The 23,006-nt window shown below is 34.6% G+C and overlaps 1 protein-coding gene across 1 annotated transcript in view; it reads left to right on the forward strand.

The window, feature by feature from the left end:
• RYR3 (ryanodine receptor 3) overlaps nt 1-23,006 on the forward strand; it is a 176,318-nt gene that overhangs the window by 148,025 nt on the left and 5,287 nt on the right. Inside the window, exons 76-99 of the mRNA XM_065754366.1 lie at nt 846-955; nt 2,268-2,319; nt 2,979-3,032; nt 3,276-3,375; nt 3,591-3,670; nt 3,926-4,002; nt 5,584-5,657; nt 5,892-5,909; nt 6,396-6,476; nt 6,911-6,999; nt 7,390-7,518; nt 7,877-7,981; nt 9,116-9,197; nt 9,528-10,852; nt 12,139-12,197; nt 12,611-12,779; nt 13,421-13,507; nt 14,193-14,390; nt 15,708-15,838; nt 18,582-18,624; nt 19,211-19,338; nt 20,100-20,160; nt 20,826-20,972; nt 21,937-22,071. Of these exons, the coding sequence (XP_065610438.1) occupies nt 846-955; nt 2,268-2,319; nt 2,979-3,032; nt 3,276-3,375; nt 3,591-3,670; nt 3,926-4,002; nt 5,584-5,657; nt 5,892-5,909; nt 6,396-6,476; nt 6,911-6,999; nt 7,390-7,518; nt 7,877-7,981; nt 9,116-9,197; nt 9,528-10,852; nt 12,139-12,197; nt 12,611-12,779; nt 13,421-13,507; nt 14,193-14,390; nt 15,708-15,838; nt 18,582-18,624; nt 19,211-19,338; nt 20,100-20,160; nt 20,826-20,972; nt 21,937-22,071 (3,534 nt within the window). The remainder of the gene's footprint in view (nt 1-845; nt 956-2,267; nt 2,320-2,978; nt 3,033-3,275; nt 3,376-3,590; nt 3,671-3,925; nt 4,003-5,583; nt 5,658-5,891; nt 5,910-6,395; nt 6,477-6,910; nt 7,000-7,389; nt 7,519-7,876; nt 7,982-9,115; nt 9,198-9,527; nt 10,853-12,138; nt 12,198-12,610; nt 12,780-13,420; nt 13,508-14,192; nt 14,391-15,707; nt 15,839-18,581; nt 18,625-19,210; nt 19,339-20,099; nt 20,161-20,825; nt 20,973-21,936; nt 22,072-23,006) is intronic.

Here is a 23,006-nt window from a genome sequence, read left to right on the forward strand (position 1 = left end):
CATCAGGAGATGCTTCAGTGTTAGCAAAGCAGTTACTATTGAGGGTTTTAAAGACCAACTAGTATAGAAGATTGTATACTTCAGCTAATGTATTCTTCCCATACTCTGAACAACTGTATGGTCAGAGCCTTTCTTTCATTTTCTTGCTTCTTTCTGCTGATGGACAGAATGAGACCATTAATCAAAACTGCAACTACAATTCTTTCAGTTTTACTAGTAAATTAATCATTTCTTAACATAATTACAATAATTTTACAATATAACAAACCCTACTAAAGGGTCAGAACACAAGTAAGATGAATTTCATACACTGCTGTCCTGTCAGTGCTAGCTACCTTTTTTTTCAAACTGACAAACACGTTTAAAGTTGACAGTCAGAGTAGTTCTTATATTCTTGAATCAAAGTCACCTAGAACAGACACATGAAAGTAATTTAGCAAACACCAGCTTGAATAAGATGCTTCTGATAATACTGTTAAAAATAGTTCCATTTACCAATTGGTTTCCCTGCTTAAGCTGGACTTCCTTTCTGGTCCAGAGGAAACATGCTCACAGTTTCTGCTGAATAAGGCTTCTCTAAGATTTTCTCTTGTCTTTTGCAAATGAGAAACTTCTAATGGTATTATCAAAAGAAATCACATGTAACAGACTTCATCATTCCTTCTTAGTTAAACAGGCAAATAGCCGTTCAGGCTCTGCTATGCTGTTGAATAAGGTGACTACTGAAAGTGAATACAAATTAGACAAAACAAAATTACTGAAATCCTTTCCTAAACTTAGGCTCATATTTTTTCTCAATCATGAAGCTTAAGTTGTATATTCTGATATAAATCTATCAAACACAGACTTCTCCAAAAAAAGAGGAAGAAGAAGAGGAAGATACAGAGAAAGAACAACCTGATCCACTTCATCAGATTATCCTCTATTTTAGTCGCAATGCTCTCACAGAGAGAAGGTAAGAAGAGCCGTGTTGAAAAGTGAATTGAGTAAAAATACCAAGTAACTGAATTTCTAGTAGTATTACATAAGTGATCCAACATAACTGCAGTTTGTTATTGTCCGTGGCAAATACTTTTGTTTGGTTCTCATTTTTCATTGGAATTATCATGTATTTATATTCAGTACTACCTTTATATTGAGAAAAATGTTGGGAACTTTGGTATCTTAAAAGCTTGGGAAGCACATAATACAGAAATAGCCAAGCCAGAATGCTTGTAGAAACTAAGTCTACAAGAACTGTTGCTTCATCTCTGCTGTCAATAAATTAGTGTTCTTACTGTAAGCATTCATTACATTTCATTCATTTCATTAGACAAGGTTTCAAAATATCACTGATTAGCACGATTCTCTTTCTGTTTTAAATTCAGACTGTTGATGAGAACATGCATTTTCTATGAGTACTTGTCAACTGCTTCATATATTTCATTCTTATGGCTTCTGTAATCTTACCATCTGACAGAATAATTTGTACCTCCGTAACGTTTTTCTGCACTTGCAACAGCCAGTTATCCCTGCTTACCCAACATGCCTAAGCTGGATGCCAATTTATTGAAACCATTTAATTGAAATTATAAAGTCTTGGTTTGAGATCAGAAAATACATCATTTGCTCCAAAAGTAATGCCTCCTATTTATTTCCATGGAAACTTCAACAGATACAAAGAGCACAATAACTAATTCTAGAGCAAATTGTCAGCTACAAGGCACTCTTTTTCAGCACAGTCACCACCATTAGCTATGCACTGTTGTTAGCAATGAACAAAAGCCTGCATGCCATGCTCGTAAAAATCTGCACAGCAGTCTAGAACGTGGCTTTTCTTTCACACTGTTGTTGTTGCTGCTGAAATGTGCCACCCACTGCCTCACTGTGCTCACATCCTCTGTTTGGTCGCTATAAACATTCAGCAAGTGTTGACGAATGACAGTGGGTACCGTGTTTTCCTCATGTTGAATTTAATTCCACACCTTTGCTTCATCTGTATTTCCATGTCACATGCCATTTTGTCAGACTGCCCTTCTGCTGCCACCTGTTGTATGGCAACAGAATCTAACAGTCCAGCTGACATCATGAGCCAAGGTAACAAAATATAAGAGGGATTAGTTCCACAGCAGCACTTGTAGATATAATAGAATCTTACAGTAGAATAATAATGGGATTTCACGTATATATGAGTGTTTCCATTGATCAAAATAGCATTTGCATATTTTCAGGAATATCTTTTTTTATTACTACATCATTAAATATTTTGAAATATTTTTTCTTTATAGCAAACTAGAAGATGATCCCTTATATATCGCCTATGCTGCCATGATGGCAAAGGTAACTATCATTTCAAGCTCCATCTATCGTTTCACTCAAATAGTTCCTAATGCTATTCAAATATTTTCTTTGTATCTTATGTGGACTGCTCTATGCTAGTAATTTCTACAGTTCTAATGGAAAAAAAAAAAAAAAAAAGATGTTAAGAGTAATATATATAATAATAAATGTCCTGCTTTCAAATGATATAAAATTCCAGCAAGTGCAATGCTGCTTATATCACCTGGCACAGGACTAACTCAAGAACGCACTTAACGGTATTAGTTGATCCATAATTCTTTCAAAAATTATTTTGGAGCTGGGATTCCATCAAAAGGAAGTTGACAGTCAGCGTTTGTAATGTATTGAGTATTTCCATGTAAGGAAATTTTGACTACAAAGACGAATGTTATAGATTTAAATAGAGAGAAGACATGAGAACAGATAACCTACATTACATATAGTTGGAAGAATTTGTATATAAACGAATATCAGCATCTTGGAGTGTATGGACACAAATATGTAGGATTACAGGGATCTAAAATCTTTTAACTAGATTTAGTTACTGGTTAAAAAAATCTTGGAATGTTTTTCTTTTATAATATAAATATTGTTGTAGAAATAGCCATCATGTTCCATACTAAGCAAAATTTCGTGATTTTTGTTTCTAACATGAAAAGAGCTGTCAGGAAGAAGAGGAGGAGGAAGAGGAAGACAAAGAGAAGACATTTGAGGTGAGAGTTTAAATCTTATTTCTTTTTAATTGTCTACAGTGGAAGACAGCATTTTAAATATGAGCACTAGAATAAATGATGGGATAACACTGTATATTGAGTATTTTGACTATGTTTTGTATGTAGAAGAAAGGCAGTGTGAAGGCAGATATTCAACATGTTCAGGTTTTTCATCTGTTCTATGCTCTTTGAATCAGTTCCAGTCTGTACTTTATCTTTTTTTTTTTTTCTTCCCAAACTTAGGAGAAAGAAATGGAAAAGCAGAGAACTCTTTATCAGCAAGCTCGCTTACATGATCGTGGAGCTGCTGAGATGGTCCTTCAGATGATCAGTGCAAGCAAAGGTAACGTTCAGAGGAGAACTGAAGTACATAGTGTAAGCACATCATATACAGCTTCTTATGCATATGATATTTATGCTGTCTCCAATTTCTATGCAATACATAATGAAGCAAAATAAATGTGTATTGCAACTATGTTAGGTAAAATTCCTAAACTGCCTTTCTGATTCATTAGTTTTTAATTGCAAATTTTATTGACAGTAACCTTGCTTTGACAGGTCATACGGGACCCATGGTTGTTGAAACACTAAAACTTGGTATTGCTATTCTAAATGGTGGAAATACAATAGTACAACAGGTAATGCTTTCTAACTATCTAGTCTTGCTTGTGTAAAGGAAACAACTAATTTGGAGAATTCCAGTGTTCTGTTGTGTTTTTATCATTGTTAATTTAATTTTTGGCTAAACAATGAAAATATATTAGTTATTTTTGGTACAACAGGAGTGATATCATTCCTTACTAGAGATCTGCATTTCAAATGGTAATTTAGGACATTTTTAATGTATGTACCTTTAATATAGACTTTTTTTCCCTCAAATGTGTGTACTCTAGAAAATGCTAGACTACTTGAAGGAGAAAAAGGATGCTGGATTCTTTCAAAGTCTTTCTGGTTTGATGCAGTCCTGCAGGTAAAAACATAAATCATTTTATTACAGTTTCGGTTTTATTGAGATTGATGACCCACTGCAGGTGTTTTTTTAGATTTAAATTACACAAGTCACAGGTTGTACAACTCTGCTTTTTAGTGAAAATATTTGTGAATCAGAGGAATGCTGTATTTTTAACATATTTTTTCCAACTGAGATAATAAAGCAAAATCTTTGTATGCATTTGAAGCATTAGTTTGGAGAGGCAAAAAACCAAAATGTAATAGTTCCTTTACTGGTCCCAGATCCCTCAAGATTTCTGGATGGTTCTAAGGATGGAGAAAAGCCATCACTGAAGGAGAGACAGGCCACTGGAGCTTTACTAAGCTATCAGTTTTTGCACATCTCTGACAATCTGATAATCTCTTTACCTGAATCCTCTGCATATGTACTCAGTTTGTTAGAGGTGGCATGTGGCCACTGAGACCACGGCAGTCCATTCACTTGTCAAACCAGAACTTCAGGTTAGTTAAGGTAAAGGATTCTTCCAGAGGTGTTTCTGAATACTCTTACAGTAGACAACCTCCTTTTCTCAGCCACTTAGAGCAACAGAATAATTCTGTAGCAGTAGACAGAATGACAAGTGGAGAAGGTATCTGAGGAAAGGGAAAACTGTGGAAGAAATGATGGACTGCGTTGCAGAAGTTATTTCTTAATAGGTGCAGCCTAATTAAATAATATCTGTACTACCTTTTTTTTTCACATTTATGTAAAACAATTTAGTAAGGACTTCCTTAAGTAGGACTTGTAGTGAATATATTAACAACTGTGTATGCATATTCAGGACTTCATTTAAAAAGTTTTTGATAAAATGATTTGAGCACAGAGAGTTAAAATGATGTTTTGAAAAATGCTTCACATTTTGTTTTTGAGGATGTCATTAGAACTTACAACATGTTAATGCATTGCAGTTTTAATTGAAAAAAAAAAAGTGTATCATCCTAAAATTATATTTGAAGTGTTTCAATGAAAATATTCTGACTTAGAAAAATCATCATCTGCTATTTCAAATGCTGAGCTGTGGCAAATTAGTACAAAAGCAACGATTTCTGTGTATTTCTCTCTGTCTCTCTCTGTCTCTCCTCTCTCTCTCTCTATATATGTATATATATCTTCTGAATCTGAAAGAAAAAAATTCACCTAAGTCTTAAAAATAATATAATAATGCATAGTATGATGGTGAAATTCAGAGGAAAATAGTGTGACTGAAAAGTAATTCCAGCGATGTTCTTTCGGCAGACAGGTTTAAGATAATATAAAGAATAATTTCAGGTTTCTTTTCACTTATACATGAAACCATGAATGATGTTACTGGAAAAGAAGCTATATGAGTGGTTAGACCTGACTGAGACTCATTACAGAAATGGGCACTGGAGCCTTATTTTCATCCTAAGCGCTTTTATTATTACTCATATTAAATAAAATAGGAGGCAGTGCACGTCAGGTCAAGTTAGTAACTGAAGAGCAGTTATTGAAGGCTTCCAGAAATTTCCTAGAAGATAGTTTTCCATTGTTTACTGCAGTACTTTTTCATTATTGTTATTATTTTTTTTTTAATATAAGTGTTCTTGACTTGAATGCCTTTGAGAGACAAAATAAAGCAGAAGGCCTGGGAATGGTTACTGAAGAAGGAACTCGTAAGTAGAATAAAACTGATTCCAGTAGTGCTTAAAACATTTCTGCTTCCTTCTTTAAGTAGAACTTAATAAACTTGGCTTGAGGTTTCTGTTGTAAAACTGAATATAATTAACTATAGGTTGTTAAACTGAATATTCTTTACATTTATGAAATATGTAGCAATAATTTGAAGAAAAACATGTACCTTCCAATATTCTCATCTTGTATTTTTGTTATTTTTCTTCATTCCACAGTGATCGTACGTGAGCGTGGTATGTTTGGGTACAGTTTTCAATACTATTGTTCTGAAAGTCTGTTGTAAATACAGAAAGAAATCTCTCTAACTGCATCTTCTCGGATATCTTTAGATTTAGCATAATGGTCTACAGCAAGTTGTGTGTTCAGCTTTGAGAAAGTTTGATGCTTTTTAATGAAATGTCACTCATATTTAAGGCACGATTTTATTCATAACTAACCATTTGCTTATTAGATATATGATGTGTAGTTTGTTTGTCTTTTTTGTTGTTTTTTATTGGTTTTTCCAACCACGGATGCATTGGAGTGCTAAATGTTTTGGCTTGGCTTTTGGACCTCATTTTTCTTTTCATTATCAGCCTGTTTCTTTAAATTGCCTTAAAGCTGCATTTATAGTACTGTATTTTTAGCTAGAATCTTCAGTTCTGAAGGACACTGTATGCGTTCTGCAAATTTAATAACAGAATCTGTCACATAATCATTGTACCTGTATATTTTTAAAGGTGAAAAAGTGTTGCAGCATGATGAATTTACTCGAGATCTATTTAGATTTTTACAACTGCTCTGTGAAGGGCATAACAATGGTAAGCAAAATGAATTAATTTGGGGAAAAAAAGATGAGTGTAAATGATATGATGACCCTATTCTTAAACATAGCTGACTATAACTCATTCTAAGTTGTTTGCTTTTTTTCTTTAATTAATTTAGTATTCTGAGAGATAGTGATAAACCAAAAATGTTAATTGTGGATTTTGATATGAATTTTTAAGTCTTAATGTAATTTCAGATTTTATGCTGATAATTAATTCCAAAATCTCTTGCAAAGGCATATGGTTAACAGCTCTTTAGTTATGTTCGTGCTGTGATATACTGTAGTTGAATATGCAGCACAGATAATGAGCATCTATACCCAGCAACGTACTGAAAAAGAGTATCTTCTCCATGAAAATATAAAAACAGTCTTGTATTTTTCATTGTTACCCACACTACCTGAGCACAAATCCTGTCTTTATTTCAGATTTTCAAAATTATCTCCGTACTCAGATGGGTAACACCACAACAGTGAATATTATCATTAGTACAGTTGATTACCTCTTGCGCCTTCAGGTGAGGAAAAAATCAGAAGAAAATGGAATGTAACGTATTTCTTTTTCCTTCAATTTTATAAGTTCACGTTTTGATGAAACCAAAGATGAGGTTCCTCTCTTCTTTCAGAGATATAAAATAATAACAATAAATAAAAAATTTTGGATTTAATTTATTTTGTTTTTCTTTTAAAGATAGATGACTTCAAAATTCTTCATGAAACTGCATGTTTGTTAATTTCATTGTTTACTCTGTAGACAGCATAGTTAAATAAAAATGTAAAAAGCTGTGGTCATGAGAAATAGATTAAGTGAACGTCAACTGATTCAACTTCTGGTGATACATAAGTAGGCAGTAAATACTGCTTCCAAAACCCAAAATTAGAAAATGTAACGCTGTGTTTTTTCTTAGGAATCAATCAGTGACTTCTACTGGTACTATTCAGGAAAAGATATTATTGATGAATCAGGACAACGTAACTTCTCTAAAGCTTTGGCTGTCACCAAACAAATATTCAATTCCCTTACTGAATACATACAGGTAAATGAAAGGTTTTGTCCAGGATATTAACAATGCAGTTCAGTGATTACATGATCTGATCAAGTCCTGTTATAAGTTATTCAATAATCCTCTAGACCAGTGTAAAGTTAATACTAAAAGAATGGCTTCATATCTGACATGATTAAATCTCTTTTTTTACACACTACACACCAAATAAATGATAAGAAATTTTCTTGTGTAGCTTCATGGAAGCCTGAAACTTGATTGCTGTTTTGTTGTTGTTGTTTTGTTTTGTTTTGTTTTTTGGCTTGATTTTATTTTTTCAAGTAGAAGCCTCATGAAGGCAAATTATTATTTTAATTTTACATAAGTAAAAAATGTGTTTTTATCTTTTTAGGGGCCTTGCATTGGTAACCAACAGAGTCTGGCTCACAGTAGGCTATGGGATGCAGTTGTTGGATTTCTTCACGTCTTTGCCAATATGCAGATGAAACTTTCACAGGTATTTGCAATTGCAGAATAATGCTACTTTGCATCTGGTTATACAGTCAAGTGGACACTGAATGCTGTGAATAAATTAACATACTGGTTCTCATTGACTGTGCATGAGTTATTGTCATGCAAAGTACACTGAATCTTCCAACAAACATCTTTTTAACACTCCTTTTATCCACCAATCATCACTGTTCACATATCTTCTCTTACACAAGACCACTCCTTTCAACACATTTACCTTTCTGTTAGTGACTGTGGCAACTTAGTCCCTTCCTCCTTGTTGCCAAAACCTGACAGTCTGTTACAGCAGAAGCACCATTAAAAACATGGTTCCTGTGCTATAGATAGAGAAGACAAGAGAAAAGCTGGGAAGGATTCAAAGACGGAAGGAATGTGACAGTCAACTTGTCCAGTTAATGCATCATATCCACTGGACTACAAGAGGATTACAAACAGTTCTCATTTCACTGTGCATAGCCTTGTAGAACTTCACCGCGCTCCTCACTTTCAGTCCTGTCCACTCACTGAATGAAACACTGCAGTCACTTCCTCACCTGTGTGTCTCTGCTACCATCTGACTTGCTCAGCCTTCTAGCTGTTTTACAGAAGTATATCATAATTATTTGGACATGTAACATTTAAGTCCTTAATGTTAGTCATGAACTAACATTATCAGTCATATTAGTTTTGTCAACTTCTGTACTGTATTCTCTAAACTTACTGAAGTACTAATTCTATTTGAGTGGCAATATGGTATTCCATTAAACATTCCCTGTGTAAGTGAAAAAGGATGGTTTCATTCTGACAACACTGACAGATATGTGGAGCACCCAGCTTTGTGAGTTTCTGCTGTCCCTTATCTGCACTTCATTATTTTGTAATGCTTTATTAAAGCTTTACTGTAGCAAAGGTATTATTACCCTAACTCACCACCCTATTGTTATAAGACTTTTGATAGTAATCACAATAATTACAAGGACATTTTGCTGAAGAATGTGAACTAAATTCAGATGACTGTCCTGCATGCTGTTTTACTGCAAATGTGTTCCACATAAATACAAAGAAAAAAGCGACCATATAATACGTGTTGGTTTATTTGTTATTTGTTTTTTTGTTGTTGTTGTTTTATTTTTTAACACAGGACTCTGCTCAGATTGAACTGCTCAAAGAACTGCTAGATCTGCTAAAGGATATGGTAGTGATGTTGTTGTCACTACTTGAAGGTTTGAGTTGTTTCTCTCTTTATGATTTAATATTATTGTCTCAGCTTCATAGTGTAAGGTCCAACAATTATGTTAGTATTTCTAAGATTCTCTTTATTTACCTCTGATAATATATAATGCCAGGATGAAATCGATTTCATATTTATTGAATAATTAGTCTGAAATATGAATATCCATGAAAAAGAGGTCTACTGCATACAAGAATATTAAAAAAAAAAAAAGTTATGAGATGAAATATAGAGCTTTTGGTTCAGTTCTCAGCACGAATATGAAATTCCTTTATTTAAAATATAGAGGCATGAAATAACTGATTGTTTTAACTCTACTTAGGTAACGTTGTAAATGGAACGATTGGAAAACAAATGGTTGATACACTTGTAGAATCATCGAGCAACGTAGAATTGATCTTGAAGTTTTTTGACATGTTTCTCAAATTAAAAGATTTAACTAACTCAGATGCTTTCAAAGAGCATGACCCAGATAGCAAAGGCATCATTTCAAAGAAGGATTTCCAGAAGTCAATGGAGGCTCAAAAACAATACATACAATCGGAGATTGAGTTCCTGCTATCGTGTGCAGAAGCTGATGAAAATGATATGTTTAACTACATTGATTTTGTGGAAAGATTCCACGAGCCAGCCAAAGATATTGGCTTTAATGTAGCAGTTTTACTAACAAACCTTTCAGAGCATATGCCAAATGATTCACGACTTCAGACCTTACTTGAACCAGCAGAAAGTGTTCTTAATTACTTTGAACCGTATCTCGGCCGTATTGAAATAATGGGTGGAGCCAAGAAAATAGAAAGAGTTTACTTTGAAATCAGTGAATCCAGTAGAATGCAGTGGGAGAAGCCACAGGTGAAGGAATCCAAAAGGCAGTTCATATTTGATGTCGTAAATGAAGGTGGAGAGCAAGAAAAAATGGAGCTCTTCGTGAATTTCTGTGAAGATACGATCTTTGAAATGCAGTTAGCATCCCAAATCTCTGAGACTGATTCAGCTGAGAGACCTGAGGAAGAGGAAGAAGAAGAGCCTTGCTATGTTATGGATATTGGAGATGATGAAGAAGAAGAAAAATCCCTGGAATCTCCTTCAGCTTTTGCAATGGCCTGTGCTGCAGTCAAGAAGAATGCTGCCAACTTTTTTAAAATGGTCACTGTGAAGAACCTAAGGAAACAGTACAGGAAAGTTAGAAAGATGACAGTAAAAGAAATGGTGAAAGTGTTTTTCTCTTTTTTCTGGATCCTCTTTGTAGGAGTGTTTCAACTGTTCTTCACCATAGTGTGGGGGATTTTCCAGATTCTTTGGAGCACTGTATTTGGGGGTGGACTGGTTGAAGGAGCCAAAAACATTAAAGTCACTAAAATATTAGGGGACATGCCGGACCCAACACAGTTTGGAATCCATGATGATGTTACGGAAGCAGAAAAAACTGAAGGTGCTGAGCATGCCATTAGAGATGAACTTGTGCAGTTTGTGAAGGGTGAAAAGGGAGAAAGTGACATAATCTCAGATATTTTTGGCATTCCTACTAAGAAAGAAGGTGGCTCAAAACACGGTCATGATGCTGGACTTGGAGATATTGCAGAAATACTCGGTTCTGACATTCAGTCTTCTTTGGAAAACAATGTACGTAAGAAAAAAGGATTACAGGTATGTTAAAGAGATTTTGCATTTCTCTCCAGAAAATAGCAATACATATTTATTACTGGGTTCTCTATTAGCAGCTAAATTATCTGCGAGAGGATTTATTCATTCTTTCCCCACCCTAATCCAGGAGCAAAAAATTATTCCAGAATTATCCTTCATCAGTTTGAGAATTTCAGGAAAGCTCTATGGGGGGAGGATTTATACATGCTTGCACTGCATTTACTAGATGAGTTTCCATAAGAGAAGTGACATGAGCAAGGCAAGATCTATTTAGTAGATTCCTTCACTATGTATGTACAAGAGCTAGGCACCCAGATGACCCATGATGAAAAAGTTCTGTATTTATACATGAGAACCAGAAATTTACAGTTCATCGGTAGACAAATAAGCATTCTGAAAGAATTCAAGGGTAAGAGCTAATGTAGTTTTTCACAAAAGTGAATGGTAACAAATTTAGACACTTTTAGATTCCTTTCATAAATCTAGATCCCGAATTTCAGCTTTTTCAGTGAAGCGTAGGTACCTGAACTGCATTTGAAATGAGCTTACTTTGGTCTGGCAACACTGAGCTTAGGGATGTTTGAAATTCAAACCCCAGCTTCTCTATTGCAGTTATACATCTGTAAAATAGTATATAGTTTTTTCCTTGTCTGAAGGGGATGTTTTAAACATATGCTTGAATGATTTTGAGATGTGCCAGTAAAATTTTAGTGGATCGTCTATCCAATTAAGATAGTTTGAGAAGATACACTGCGTACATAAAAGTTGATTAGGTTTCTATCAGATTTCAGTTGCATCAGTTGATTTTGACAAAGTAATTGAGCTTTGTAATGCCTAATAGTTACACAGATCTTTTTCTGAGTTTTGATGCTGTCATTGATATAATACATTGTTCTTCATTTTATACTTGGAAAGAGGCCAGTTGATTTTCACTTTCTCCATATTCAGTAGCTCACTGAGTGTTTGTGAGGGAACTTTTTATTGTAGATCTGGATGTAGTTACTTAAAACCATGACACTTGATCTTCTGATAACCATGAGTAATTAAGTTATTCAGTCATCTGTACTAGTTACAGCATTGATAACACTGTGTTAAAAAATGTTATCAGAAGGCATGAAGCTTTCACTGTTAAAATCTAGTCTGAGCTGTCTACTTGAAATGAAATGTCTTTGTAAGTGTAGTTATAAAAGATACAGTGTAGTAATTATTTTATTTCTTAGAAAACAGTAACTAATGTTATCAAAAATTTATTTGAAAGGGTTCATTTTGACAGTTAATATTTTTCACAGGTACCAGAAACTGCAAAAGAAGCTGAAGCAGAAAGAAAAGTGGAAGCTGAGAAGGCTGAGTAAGTTATTTTTACACAATTCCTCTTTAATTTTTTGCTACTTCCTAATATTAGAACACTTTTGCCATTATTAATCCAAGAGATAATTTGAATAGGAGCGCAGTTTCTGAGAGGCCGCAGAACATCCCAGAGGAGAATAAAATTTTAATTTAAATTTTTAGGCAGAATTTGACAATTCTGCACATAAAGGTTTGTGGTTGTTGTCTTTTTTAATAAATGTGTTTGAAAAATGAGCAGCAATCCTGAAGAAAAGTCTGCAACTTGACAATGCTACAACAAAGTAACGTGCAGTAGTTTCAAAACTTATTTGCATTCAAAACCAAATGTTCTAAATTAGAATTCCTTCTAAATGAATGCATTTACAGTGCAGAAGATTATATCTGTGCATTTTGCTTAGCTGATCTTTCTTCCAGCATGGAAGATGGTGAGAAACAGGATAAAGCAAAGGAAGTACAGTCTGAGCAGCCAGAAGAGGGAAAAATGAAGAAAAAGAAGCGAAGGCATGGACAAAAAATTGAGAAACCCGAGGCTGTTATGGCCAATTTCTTCAAAGCTTTGGAAATATATCAAACAAAAATTCTTGTAAGTTTTTTCTTAAATTCTATTCAACATTTATTTTTATCATAGACTCTTTGTTTGGAATCTAAGCAAGAAATTATAACAGAAACATTGGCATGAGATTTCAAAAGACCTGCTGTATTGACTCTTGTAATTTTTGTGATACTTTCTAGAGTTATATGAGTAGCAAGCATATAAATGCATGTCCCTAATGGGATAGATGAGGTAACCTCCTGAGCTCCTTGCCAGGGGGGGGTCTGTCTTTCCTGTGAGCTCGTTTCTAGATTATTTTCTTGTACTTTCTTTAATAAGGAGCACCTATAGTTCTACAGCACTTTTCTTTGTTCTTAATAATATCAAGGTAAGAACTCCCTGAAACCTCCCCATGTAGTTTATTCCCTCACTTATTCTGTAGACCTTCTTCTTCAGCTTCTATTGGTCTTTTTATTGCAATTCTAAGCTCATTATTTTACCATTAAATGGGAGAACAGAGTGCCAAGAAATGCACTTCTTGTTTTAACTGGCATAAGAGAGCAGCACAGTTATGTATTTACTTTCTTAGAAAACTTAATGCTTACCTTCCTTATTTTAATGTTATCTGAAGGCTATCACTAATTTGTTTTTGTTTGGTTTTGTTCTGTTTTTTTCCCCCATTTCATTTACAGCACTACCTGGCAAGGAATTTTTATAACTTACGGTTTCTTGCTTTATTCGTTGCATTTGCCATCAACTTTATTCTGCTATTTTACAAGGTAAGCCTTGCCATTATTCTTTAAATGTTTTTTGGCTCCTTCCAGAGGAAAGTGTAGTGCTGGTTTTAGGGCTATTTTAGTGAAGCAGGTATTACAGTCCCTTCAAACACAAACAAAATGCAGTTACCTATGAAGTAGTTAAAATAATATTTTAAGCTTCGTATCTAAAATTTGTGATGTGAAACCTATTTTGGTTTTACATCACAGTTGAACTTGTGTTTCAGGCATTTCTTCTTTACTTGCCTAAGTCTGCTAGAGTTTGCACTGTTTATTTTGACACTGGAAATTTAAAATCCAACTAAAATAACTGTCTTTAAAAAAATAAATCTCATTTGTTTTAAGGATAATGAGAGTCTTGATTATTATCAGCTATTATATTTCTGCTTTTTTTATGTACTTTGTACATAATTTTAGAACCAGATACTGCCAGATAGCTGTAAACTGTCAGGTGCCTGTATTTGCTTTTCCTAGATTCTCTTCTCAGTGAAATCTGATTATATGGAGACTTCAGCTGTGAAAATGAATTAACATTACTGTTCAAAGCTAATGGTCTTATCTACCATCTTCATAAGAGCAGTCTTTAGAAACATTAGTTATTAGGTAGAACTTAGAAATTTGTCAGTAGAATAAAGGAAAAGCTTTTAAGTTTATTGTGTGTATTCAAATGTGCTTGAATTTCTCTTAGGTGACAGAAGAGCCACTTGATGAAGTGGAGGAAGACTCTAATCTCTGGAACTCTTTTGAGGAAGAGGAAGAGGAGGAAGGAATGGTATTTTTTGTTTTGGAAGAAAGTACAGGTTACATGGCACCCACTCTGAGAGCACTGGCAGTTATTCATACGATCATCTCCTTTGTCTGTGTGATTGGATACTACTGCTTAAAGGCAAGTTGTGAATCGTATTACTAATCTACATTTGTTAAAGTACATTGTTCCAAAGTGACTTTTGGAGTTGAGATTAGAATACCTTTTTTAATCTGCTTCTTTACAAAGTAATATTTAGATGTAACCCAAACCACTCTATGCTTCTCCCACATACTAGGTCTGGCAGGGATGGAATTAACTTTTTTCATAGCACTGTGTGCGTTTGGATTTCAGTTTCAGTGTTGGCAGCATTCACATTTCAGTTATTGCTGACCAGTGCTTGCACACTGTGAACATTTTGTTTTCTTTATCCACTCCATGTGATCTCCAGTGAGTACTCTGGGAGTGGGCAGAGGCTGGGAGAGCTAACCCAAACTGGCCACGCAGCTATTCCGTATCATACATTATGTTCAATAAGAAAAGCTGGGCTGTTTTCCAAGGTGGCTGTTGTTTGGCACTGCTTTGCCTGTGGAAAGTGGGGAACATCTTACATCGCTTTTTTTGTTGTCGTTTTTTAAATTCATGACAAAGGTTTTCTTGCTTTTACTGCTCCTACTCTCTTCCCTGCTCTACTAGGAGTGGGGCACAGTGAGCAAGCAGCTGTGTGGGTACTTAGTTCTCCCCTCAGTACCTGTAGGTAATTCATTCACTATGCTATGTGGCAATAAGGCAATACTATAGCTTTTAAACCACTCAGAGTTGAGAGCGCTTGGTTTTATGTTTAAACGGTAGCCAAAATTTTGTCTACACTAATCAAATCCTCTGTTTTACAAGGACTTAACCTGAGAGAAGAGAGGCAGCAATACTTCCAGCAGCCTCTAATTTGAATATTTAATGGCAAGCTTGCTTTATGAAGTTATGAAAGAAATCAGTTGGAAACGAACTATCACCAAGGCAATCCACCTTAGTTCCTTGTTCCTCCTCCTATTGTTGCCTTGCTCATTCTGGAGTTCAGAGTCACGCTGTGTTAATATTACCTCTGCAGAACAGCAGGACTGTCAGCTGTCAACAGAGTTACAAAATCAAGGTAGTGAATGCAGCAGTGTCTAGAATCTTATTTTATGTTTAAAGTTTAATTTCATTTTTTAGTATGAATATATATGTATATCATTCATAATATTCTCAATCAACAAGAAGAACTTGTTGATCAGTAGCAGAAATCAACACTATCTATCACTGAGATGAGATCACGTCAGTCACACCTCTGATCATTGTCTCTAGCTGTCAGGCTACTAGTTTGGGTTTATATAGTAGTATAAAGAGTACAATGTGGATAGGACATCACAGTTTCTAGCAATATGTAAACCTTAACTAAGATGTCCACTGTCATTTTCATAGGTCCCTTTGGTTGTATTCAAGAGAGAAAAGGAGGTAGCTAGGAAGCTGGAATTTGATGGATTATACATAACCGAACAACCATCTGAAGATGATATTAAAGGACAATGGGATCGCCTGGTTATAAACACACCGTATGTAAAATTAAGTGTATAAATATGAATAGTTTATATATATTGTAGCTTATTAAGCCATTGATCTAGAACCTAACCTGTTCACAAACACCTACTTCATCTAAAAGAACAGCATTTTTCACTCTATATTAGATAATACAGTAGTAGATTCTAATGTGAAATGCTCCTTTTCATTGTTTGTAAGAATTCTGCATCTTTTTTTCCCATTTCTTGCTAACAAAATTCATATATGATAAAGGAATTTAAAAAAATCTAAAATACAAATTGCAGAATTTGAGTAGGCCCAACAGGTGTAACTGTCAGGTTGTATGCATTAGCAAATACTACAACAGTCAAATGCTGAATCTAGCAGACTCACCTGCTGTTGTGTATGTGGATGATACAACTGCAGGCAAGAGAAGGAAACATGTCAGTGGGCTTTTCCAGCTGAGCTGTAGCAGTTGGTTTGAGTGGTCACCTTGAATTTCTTTCCCTACTCCAGATGCTGTTTAACCAAAATAGCTAGATACCATGATTCAATCTAAATTGCCACTACGAAATGCTGTCAAACAGGTTATTTCTGAGTAATCCTAGCACAATTTAATTTGAAGAGATTAATTTAGAATTTTTATTTAAAGACAATTCTATAAGATAATTATAGAATAAGATAATTCTATAAGCAACAGTCAGTTGCCCTTGGGCAAATTAATAAAGAACAGAAATGTGGGTAAATAGTTGATTTTAATCCTCCTCTATACATAAATATATGTTTCACCAATATGGTACACACTTTTATAGTCTGAGGGAAATAACAAAAAGTTAAAAAAGAACAAAAATGTATCAAATCCCTTAGAAGGTGCAATGCAGTCTTTGATAACATGTATGCAGGCATAAATGTTTGTTAAAACAAGATAGTATCACCGATGCACCGAGTTGGTGATTTTTACTGTGCTGTCAAACAGCCAAAATATCCACTTTTACTCCTGATGAGCATATAGTACTGACTTCCATGTTGAATTTGGTATTGAAAATACTATCTTTATAGAGAAAGCTCTTGAATTTTGCAAAGGTAATTTTAGTGATGGTAGAAACTATGCTTTCTCTAACTGGGTAACTAGAGCTCTTGCCTCATTTCCAACCTTTAACAATTGAAAGCAAGCTATTTAGATACCCAGCCAGCATATTTTCCCACCCCAGGAAAAATAAACATGAATTGATAAGATGATATATTGTCAGCTTATTCCAACTGACAAGCTGTACAGCCTGTTCTCAGCATGCTGTGCTATCTAGTTAAGTTAAAGAAAGATTACAGCTAATTTAACCTGATAAAATGTTCCTTGTGATGGGAACTAACTCATAAGGTTTAGTGGCTATGTCTTCAGGTTCTCACAGCTGGAGGAAACACACTGCTATGGATATGCTGAGATGTGCTTTTTAAAAGTTAAAAAAGTATTCTGCAACTCAGAATAGATACCGTTATAAATGCAGCAGGGGTGCATTTTGGAGTAAAAGACATACATAAAAGAGATAAACTTGGCTTACAAGCATAAGAAATCAAAGAAAGAATTAATGGTATAGAGGATTGTACCAGAACATGCTGAGTCACTGAAACTATTTAACTTTATCTAAACTGTCTGTCTGGAATGATTTCATTCAGAAATTCTATTTGGAAAAATCAGAAATTGAACATACAGTAGCTGGGAAGCTTTCTTCAACTCCTTGCAGTGAACCAACAGTGTTCTGAGAACTCACTCATTCAATCTTAAAGGTTGCTTTATTTTACCAGTATTGTCCTTTAGCTTAAAGAGTTGTTTGTTTGTTTGTTTTCTTTACTTGCCTATATTAGATTTCATTCTGTTGAGCACCACAAAGACCTCAAAGCTCTCTCTTCCACAGTTAGTTATCATTATGATGCTGCAACTCAGCACTGTTTCCTGCAACATCCAGGAAACAAAGAGAAAAATATATGTAAAATATAGTGAGATTGTCAGAATGAAGAAGTCCTTAAGAATAGCAGTCCCACTGCTATTAAGACAGTTCAAGAACATTATTTTTATGATCAGATTGAAGGATAGGGAAACTTCACTGATAGCATAAAGGATCTTCTTTTGTAGGTAACAGCTGTTGTATTTCTTAATGTCTGTTCTATCTCTCCTGGATAAAACCAGTTGCTTATTGAAGCATCGAGGTTGCTCACTACACTGAAAAAAAGCAGGGAGTTTTCAAGAAAATATACGACACCTCTAAAATAGTTGCAATTTACTTCTAAACTTCTTTCTCTTTCATTTGCTTTTCTTGTAATTACCAGGTAGGATATGGCTGTTCAGAAGCAGAGGCTGAAAAACCTTTTTAGCTGAACTGTCTTGCAGCTTTAGAATTATAAATGTGTTTTACCTAGTTGTGTTATGAAATTTCAGATCCTGTGAAAACAATATGATAACATCTGAGAACAAGGTGACCACTAACTGATTTTTTTTTCCGAATGATCATTGCATTTGTTGCGCATGCAGCTTTTTGTTTGCAGCAAATCACATTTGCAACTGAAGAAAAAAAAGGGAAAGAAATGATTATGCATTGATTACTACTTCAAAGAGGCTGTCCTGATAAGCTGTTGTCCACACCAAAAGAAAGAGTTCTCATAATTCCAAGTGCTGTGTACCAGTGAATGAAATCTGCAGTGACTGTGAACATAGTATTTTTATTGTTGCTTTTCTTTTCCATAACAAGCTGGATAACTTGAAATATCTTTGCCTTATCTATGCAGGTCCTTTCCTAACAATTACTGGGATAAATTTGTAAAGCGAAAGGTGAGCTTTTCATGTACGCAGAATTGAGAACTGAAATTTGTTTTATGGAAGTCACTGTTGTGGTAAATCTCTCAGTGAACAGGTAGTTTTTGTGTAGGAGGGAGGAAGAAAGAACGCTTTGATTTAGTTCCTAGACTTAAACACACGAAATAACCTTGTGCTGTCAATCATCCATCTAGGTCCATTTTACCGCCTTTGTCACCTTTAGGATATAAAGCCCACTCATCCCCTAAAAAAGGAAAAACATGTCAGCTTAGATGATGGCAAATTATACAGAAGCTTTCAGATAATGGCATATAATGCTTCTATTTTTCTTTTGTATGCTCCCTACCCATCTCTGGGCCTCTTGGGAGTTCTCACTACTCAAGTAACATTAATTGTGAAACAGTGGGTTTTTTTTTGTTTTGTTTTGTTTTTGTTTTTTTTCTTTCCGTGTCCAGAGGTTGTGGAGGGTTTTTTTGTTGTTTTTTTTGGGGGGGGGGATTTTTTTTTTGCTTATTTATTTATTTGTTTATTTAATTCCTAACAGTAACTGTTAGCGTGGTCTTTTTGGTCTGACCAAAAGCCTCTTTCCTTCCATTTTTAGGTTATTAACAAGTATGGAGACTTGTATGGAGCAGAGCGTATAGCAGAACTTCTGGGTTTGGACAAAAACGCCCTTGATTTTAGCCCAGTGGAAGAGAGCGAACCAGAAGCAGCATCTCTTGTATCGTGGTATGACTTCAGAACTTTACAGACGAATTCTACGTTGTTCTAGCTTCCCTTTCAAAGATAAAAAAAGATTTTATATTGAAATTATAGTGATGTTTTCCTTTGTATGGAAAATTTGAATTGATAAGCCTTTCTTGTGAATAATTAAAATAATCAAGTATGTGTTAAGATACACACAAGAAAAAGCTTATCAACAGAGAGGCAAAAATTCAGAGATATCTTTCTTATATCTTTCCTAGTTGATGAAGTCAGGAAGCCAAGTGATAGAAAGTAGCTCGGTCATGTTTCACTAATGATTCACTCTCCTACGAGAGTTTGGCTTCTTTAAGACACCGAGAAAAATTTCTGTTCACCACTTACCTTCTAATGGTTACTGAAAACATTATTACCTTTTCTCTCGGTAATTTTGGCATTTTATAATAAACATTTTATAAACGTTTTATACTAGAGAGAATACTACTTTAAATTTAAAACAAGTAGGATCCATATTTCACTGCTTTTAACGCACATTTTCATAAGTCTGGAACAGACCCGTGTCCCTTTTAGTGAAACCCATTTCAGTTTTTAGAAACTCTGTGTGGGTGCTGAAATTTAAAGAATTCTCTGTGAAAAATGAAGCATCTATAATGTCCAGATAATAAACAGCGAATTTATCTCACCACCTTCAACAACATGCATACGGAGTGTGTAAAATTTTGTTTGTTACTTGGAGAATTTAGTACATCATTTTGACACTTAAATATTTCAAATCTGGTATTTCCTAGGTTAAGTTCCATTGATACGAAGTACCACATTTGGAAGCTCGGTGTTGTTTTCACTGATAACGTAAGTATGTTAACCTGGAAGGATATTCTTTGATTTACTCTAAACATGTACGTACATCTTCCACTATCTGCTTTTGTTTTAAACAAATAACAATGAGTATTGAATTGCAGAGCCATTTTTAAAATAGTTTTTGTGTTAGAATTTTCTTGTTGATTCCAAAGGGCAATAAATAGTTACTGACCATTAACACAATGCAAGCATTTTGGAAGTTAATGGTACATTCATTTAATTTCGTATAAATCATATTAGCAACCAAAGGTGTCTTTTCTCAGATCAAACAGAGTACATGGAAACTTACCCTTTTTTATACTTGAATTTTAGACTTAAAGATAGTGAAGTGCCTTAAAAATACTATAACGCATTTTACCTCCTTCAGAATCAGTCTTAAAATTTAAAGTACTGTGTAACAAGCTCCTTAACCAAACCAGTTTTAACATAGGGGATTTCAGTGCCTGTAATGTAAATGGTGAAAACTGCATTTAAATATGTAAAATATAGAGGTTCCATTAACATAACTAAGCAATAAACACACTTCAAATGAGCAGTGGAGTTGATAAGAAACATTCTTTTTGAATGTGTATACTAGAGAGGCTAAACTCAGATCGCATTACGTAATTTGTACTACATTAACTGTTAATTCATTTCAAATGTCACTCTCTCTGCAGTCATTTTTGTATTTAGCTTGGTACACAACTATGTCTATCCTTGGGCACTACAACAACTTCTTCTTTGCGGCTCATCTGCTGGATATTGCTATGGGTTTCAAGACACTGCGAACCATTTTGTCCTCAGTCACTCACAATGGCAAACAGGTTAGTACTGCACACAGAGGTTTGAAATTAATGCATTTTGTAACAATATTAGAAAAAGTCCTGTGGTACCTAGGGAATATTACAATCCAGCCCATTTTGATCATGAATAGATTAAAGAACAGACTCCTCTGAGTCCTCTGCATTTCAAAATATAGCAATCTATACTCAAAGACTGCTGATAACTAAAGCTGTATGTACTGTATACGTACAATAAAAATATGCATCATTTCAGAAGAATACATGAATATAAATTATGACCAAACCAACCCCTTCTGTATGCTCTCTGATGAACAGATTGGTGATAACTGACATGAATTCACAATCTCTCCATAGCTACAGTGATAGTAAGGACCTGAGGAACAACTGAGATTTCAATACTTAGCTAGTAAGAACGTTCTTAGAGGTATGGACATTGTACATTGTGGAATGTATTTATGTAGTCACTGTCCACTGTTGCAGCAGCTTCTACAGCGCATCACTCTTTGATCTTTGTGCTATATTCCTAGCTTGCATACCAACAAAAGCAACCTTCTCATTAATGCTTTTTTTCTTTTAAATATAGCTGAGAAACTTAAACCTAACAAAACTTCCCAAAAATTCCACATCAAACGCATTTCATTCCCAAATGTACTGTATATTCTTACTGTCCGTTCTTACTGTCTGTTAGGCAATCTAAAAACAGATGATTGAGAAATGTAACGTTTTGAAAAGTCATAAGAACATCCTCCTTAGTTTAACTTGCATACAGTTTTGGCATGTGAGCAGTTTACAGTGCCACTTAACCTGTAGGCTGATCCAAGCAATGGGGATATTTCAAAGCTATCATTACTACTCTCTTTAGTTTCCTTCTTGCAAAACATACCATATGATAACTTTTCCAAACTTAGGGCAAAAAACTGAGTAGTTCATCAGTTATGACAGAATGAAATTGAAACCTGCACTCATGTCCTGTCTCCATTTACAGCTTGTGCTTACTGTAGGACTCCTGGCTGTAGTAGTGTATCTTTACACTGTTGTGGCATTCAATTTCTTCCGCAAGTTCTACAATAAAAGTGAAGATGAAGATGAACCAGATATGAAGTGTGATGACATGATGACAGTAAGTAAAATATCACTAGCACACTTCTAATCTCATTCTGAATTCTCCTATGGATACTTAAGATGAAATCACAGAATGTCAAAGATTGAAACAGATCTTAAAAGATCATCTAGTCCAATATCATAAGAATGTTTTCATTGTTAAAGCCATCCATCCTTTCTTCTTGATATATAGTCATATTGAAAACATTTATGGTCTTAAAATTCCCTCTGCATTCTCCAGAGGTCTAAACTTATGTAGAGACAGCATACGCTGTATGTTAGCACTATGCCTGCTTCAGCTTGCTTACAGCTGATAATTTAGTCATAAAGAAGTCAAGGGTAAACACAAAAGGGAATATTAAAGGGAGTGATAATCTGTCATTAATTATTTCCCTTATGATTTCCACCTATTGCAACAGAAAAAAATAATAATTTTCTATGTCATAACAAAAGGTATTCTCAGATCTTTTGGTAAAGTGGCACAATTTCATGTACTGCAAACTGAACGTTATGAGTTTGTGGACACCTTGTTTCTTTCATGGAACAGTCACTGCTGCTTTAAGAGCAAAAATAGAGTAAGATACCTCAGAATAAAGGTGTGCCATAGATTTCAACTGATGATTTTCCATACTGCTGAACGTTCTATCAAACAGTCAGTGTAAGTCACACGTTCAAATGATACGAAGCATGAAAACTGTCTGAGTGATATTGTTTTACATGATCCCTCTGTGGATTGAATATAATGTTCTGGTCATATCAACTGGATATACTAGTAATAGGAATCATTGAACTTTGTAACGTTTTAAATCACTTTGTCAAGTGAGGTAAAAACATAAATTGGATTTGATTTAAATGTGATTAAAATAGCAAAGGTATCTCATGTAAGTGTAAGGCTGCATTCTAAAAGTGGATGTATAGTTTTGTTTAGTGTTTGCCCGTGAAGGACAACATTTC

This window comes from Cyrtonyx montezumae, unplaced genomic scaffold (assembly GCF_038088225.1).
Source record: "Cyrtonyx montezumae isolate F1298 unplaced genomic scaffold, pur_monq_1.0 scaffold_10, whole genome shotgun sequence".
NCBI lineage: Eukaryota > Metazoa > Chordata > Aves > Galliformes > Odontophoridae > Cyrtonyx > Cyrtonyx montezumae.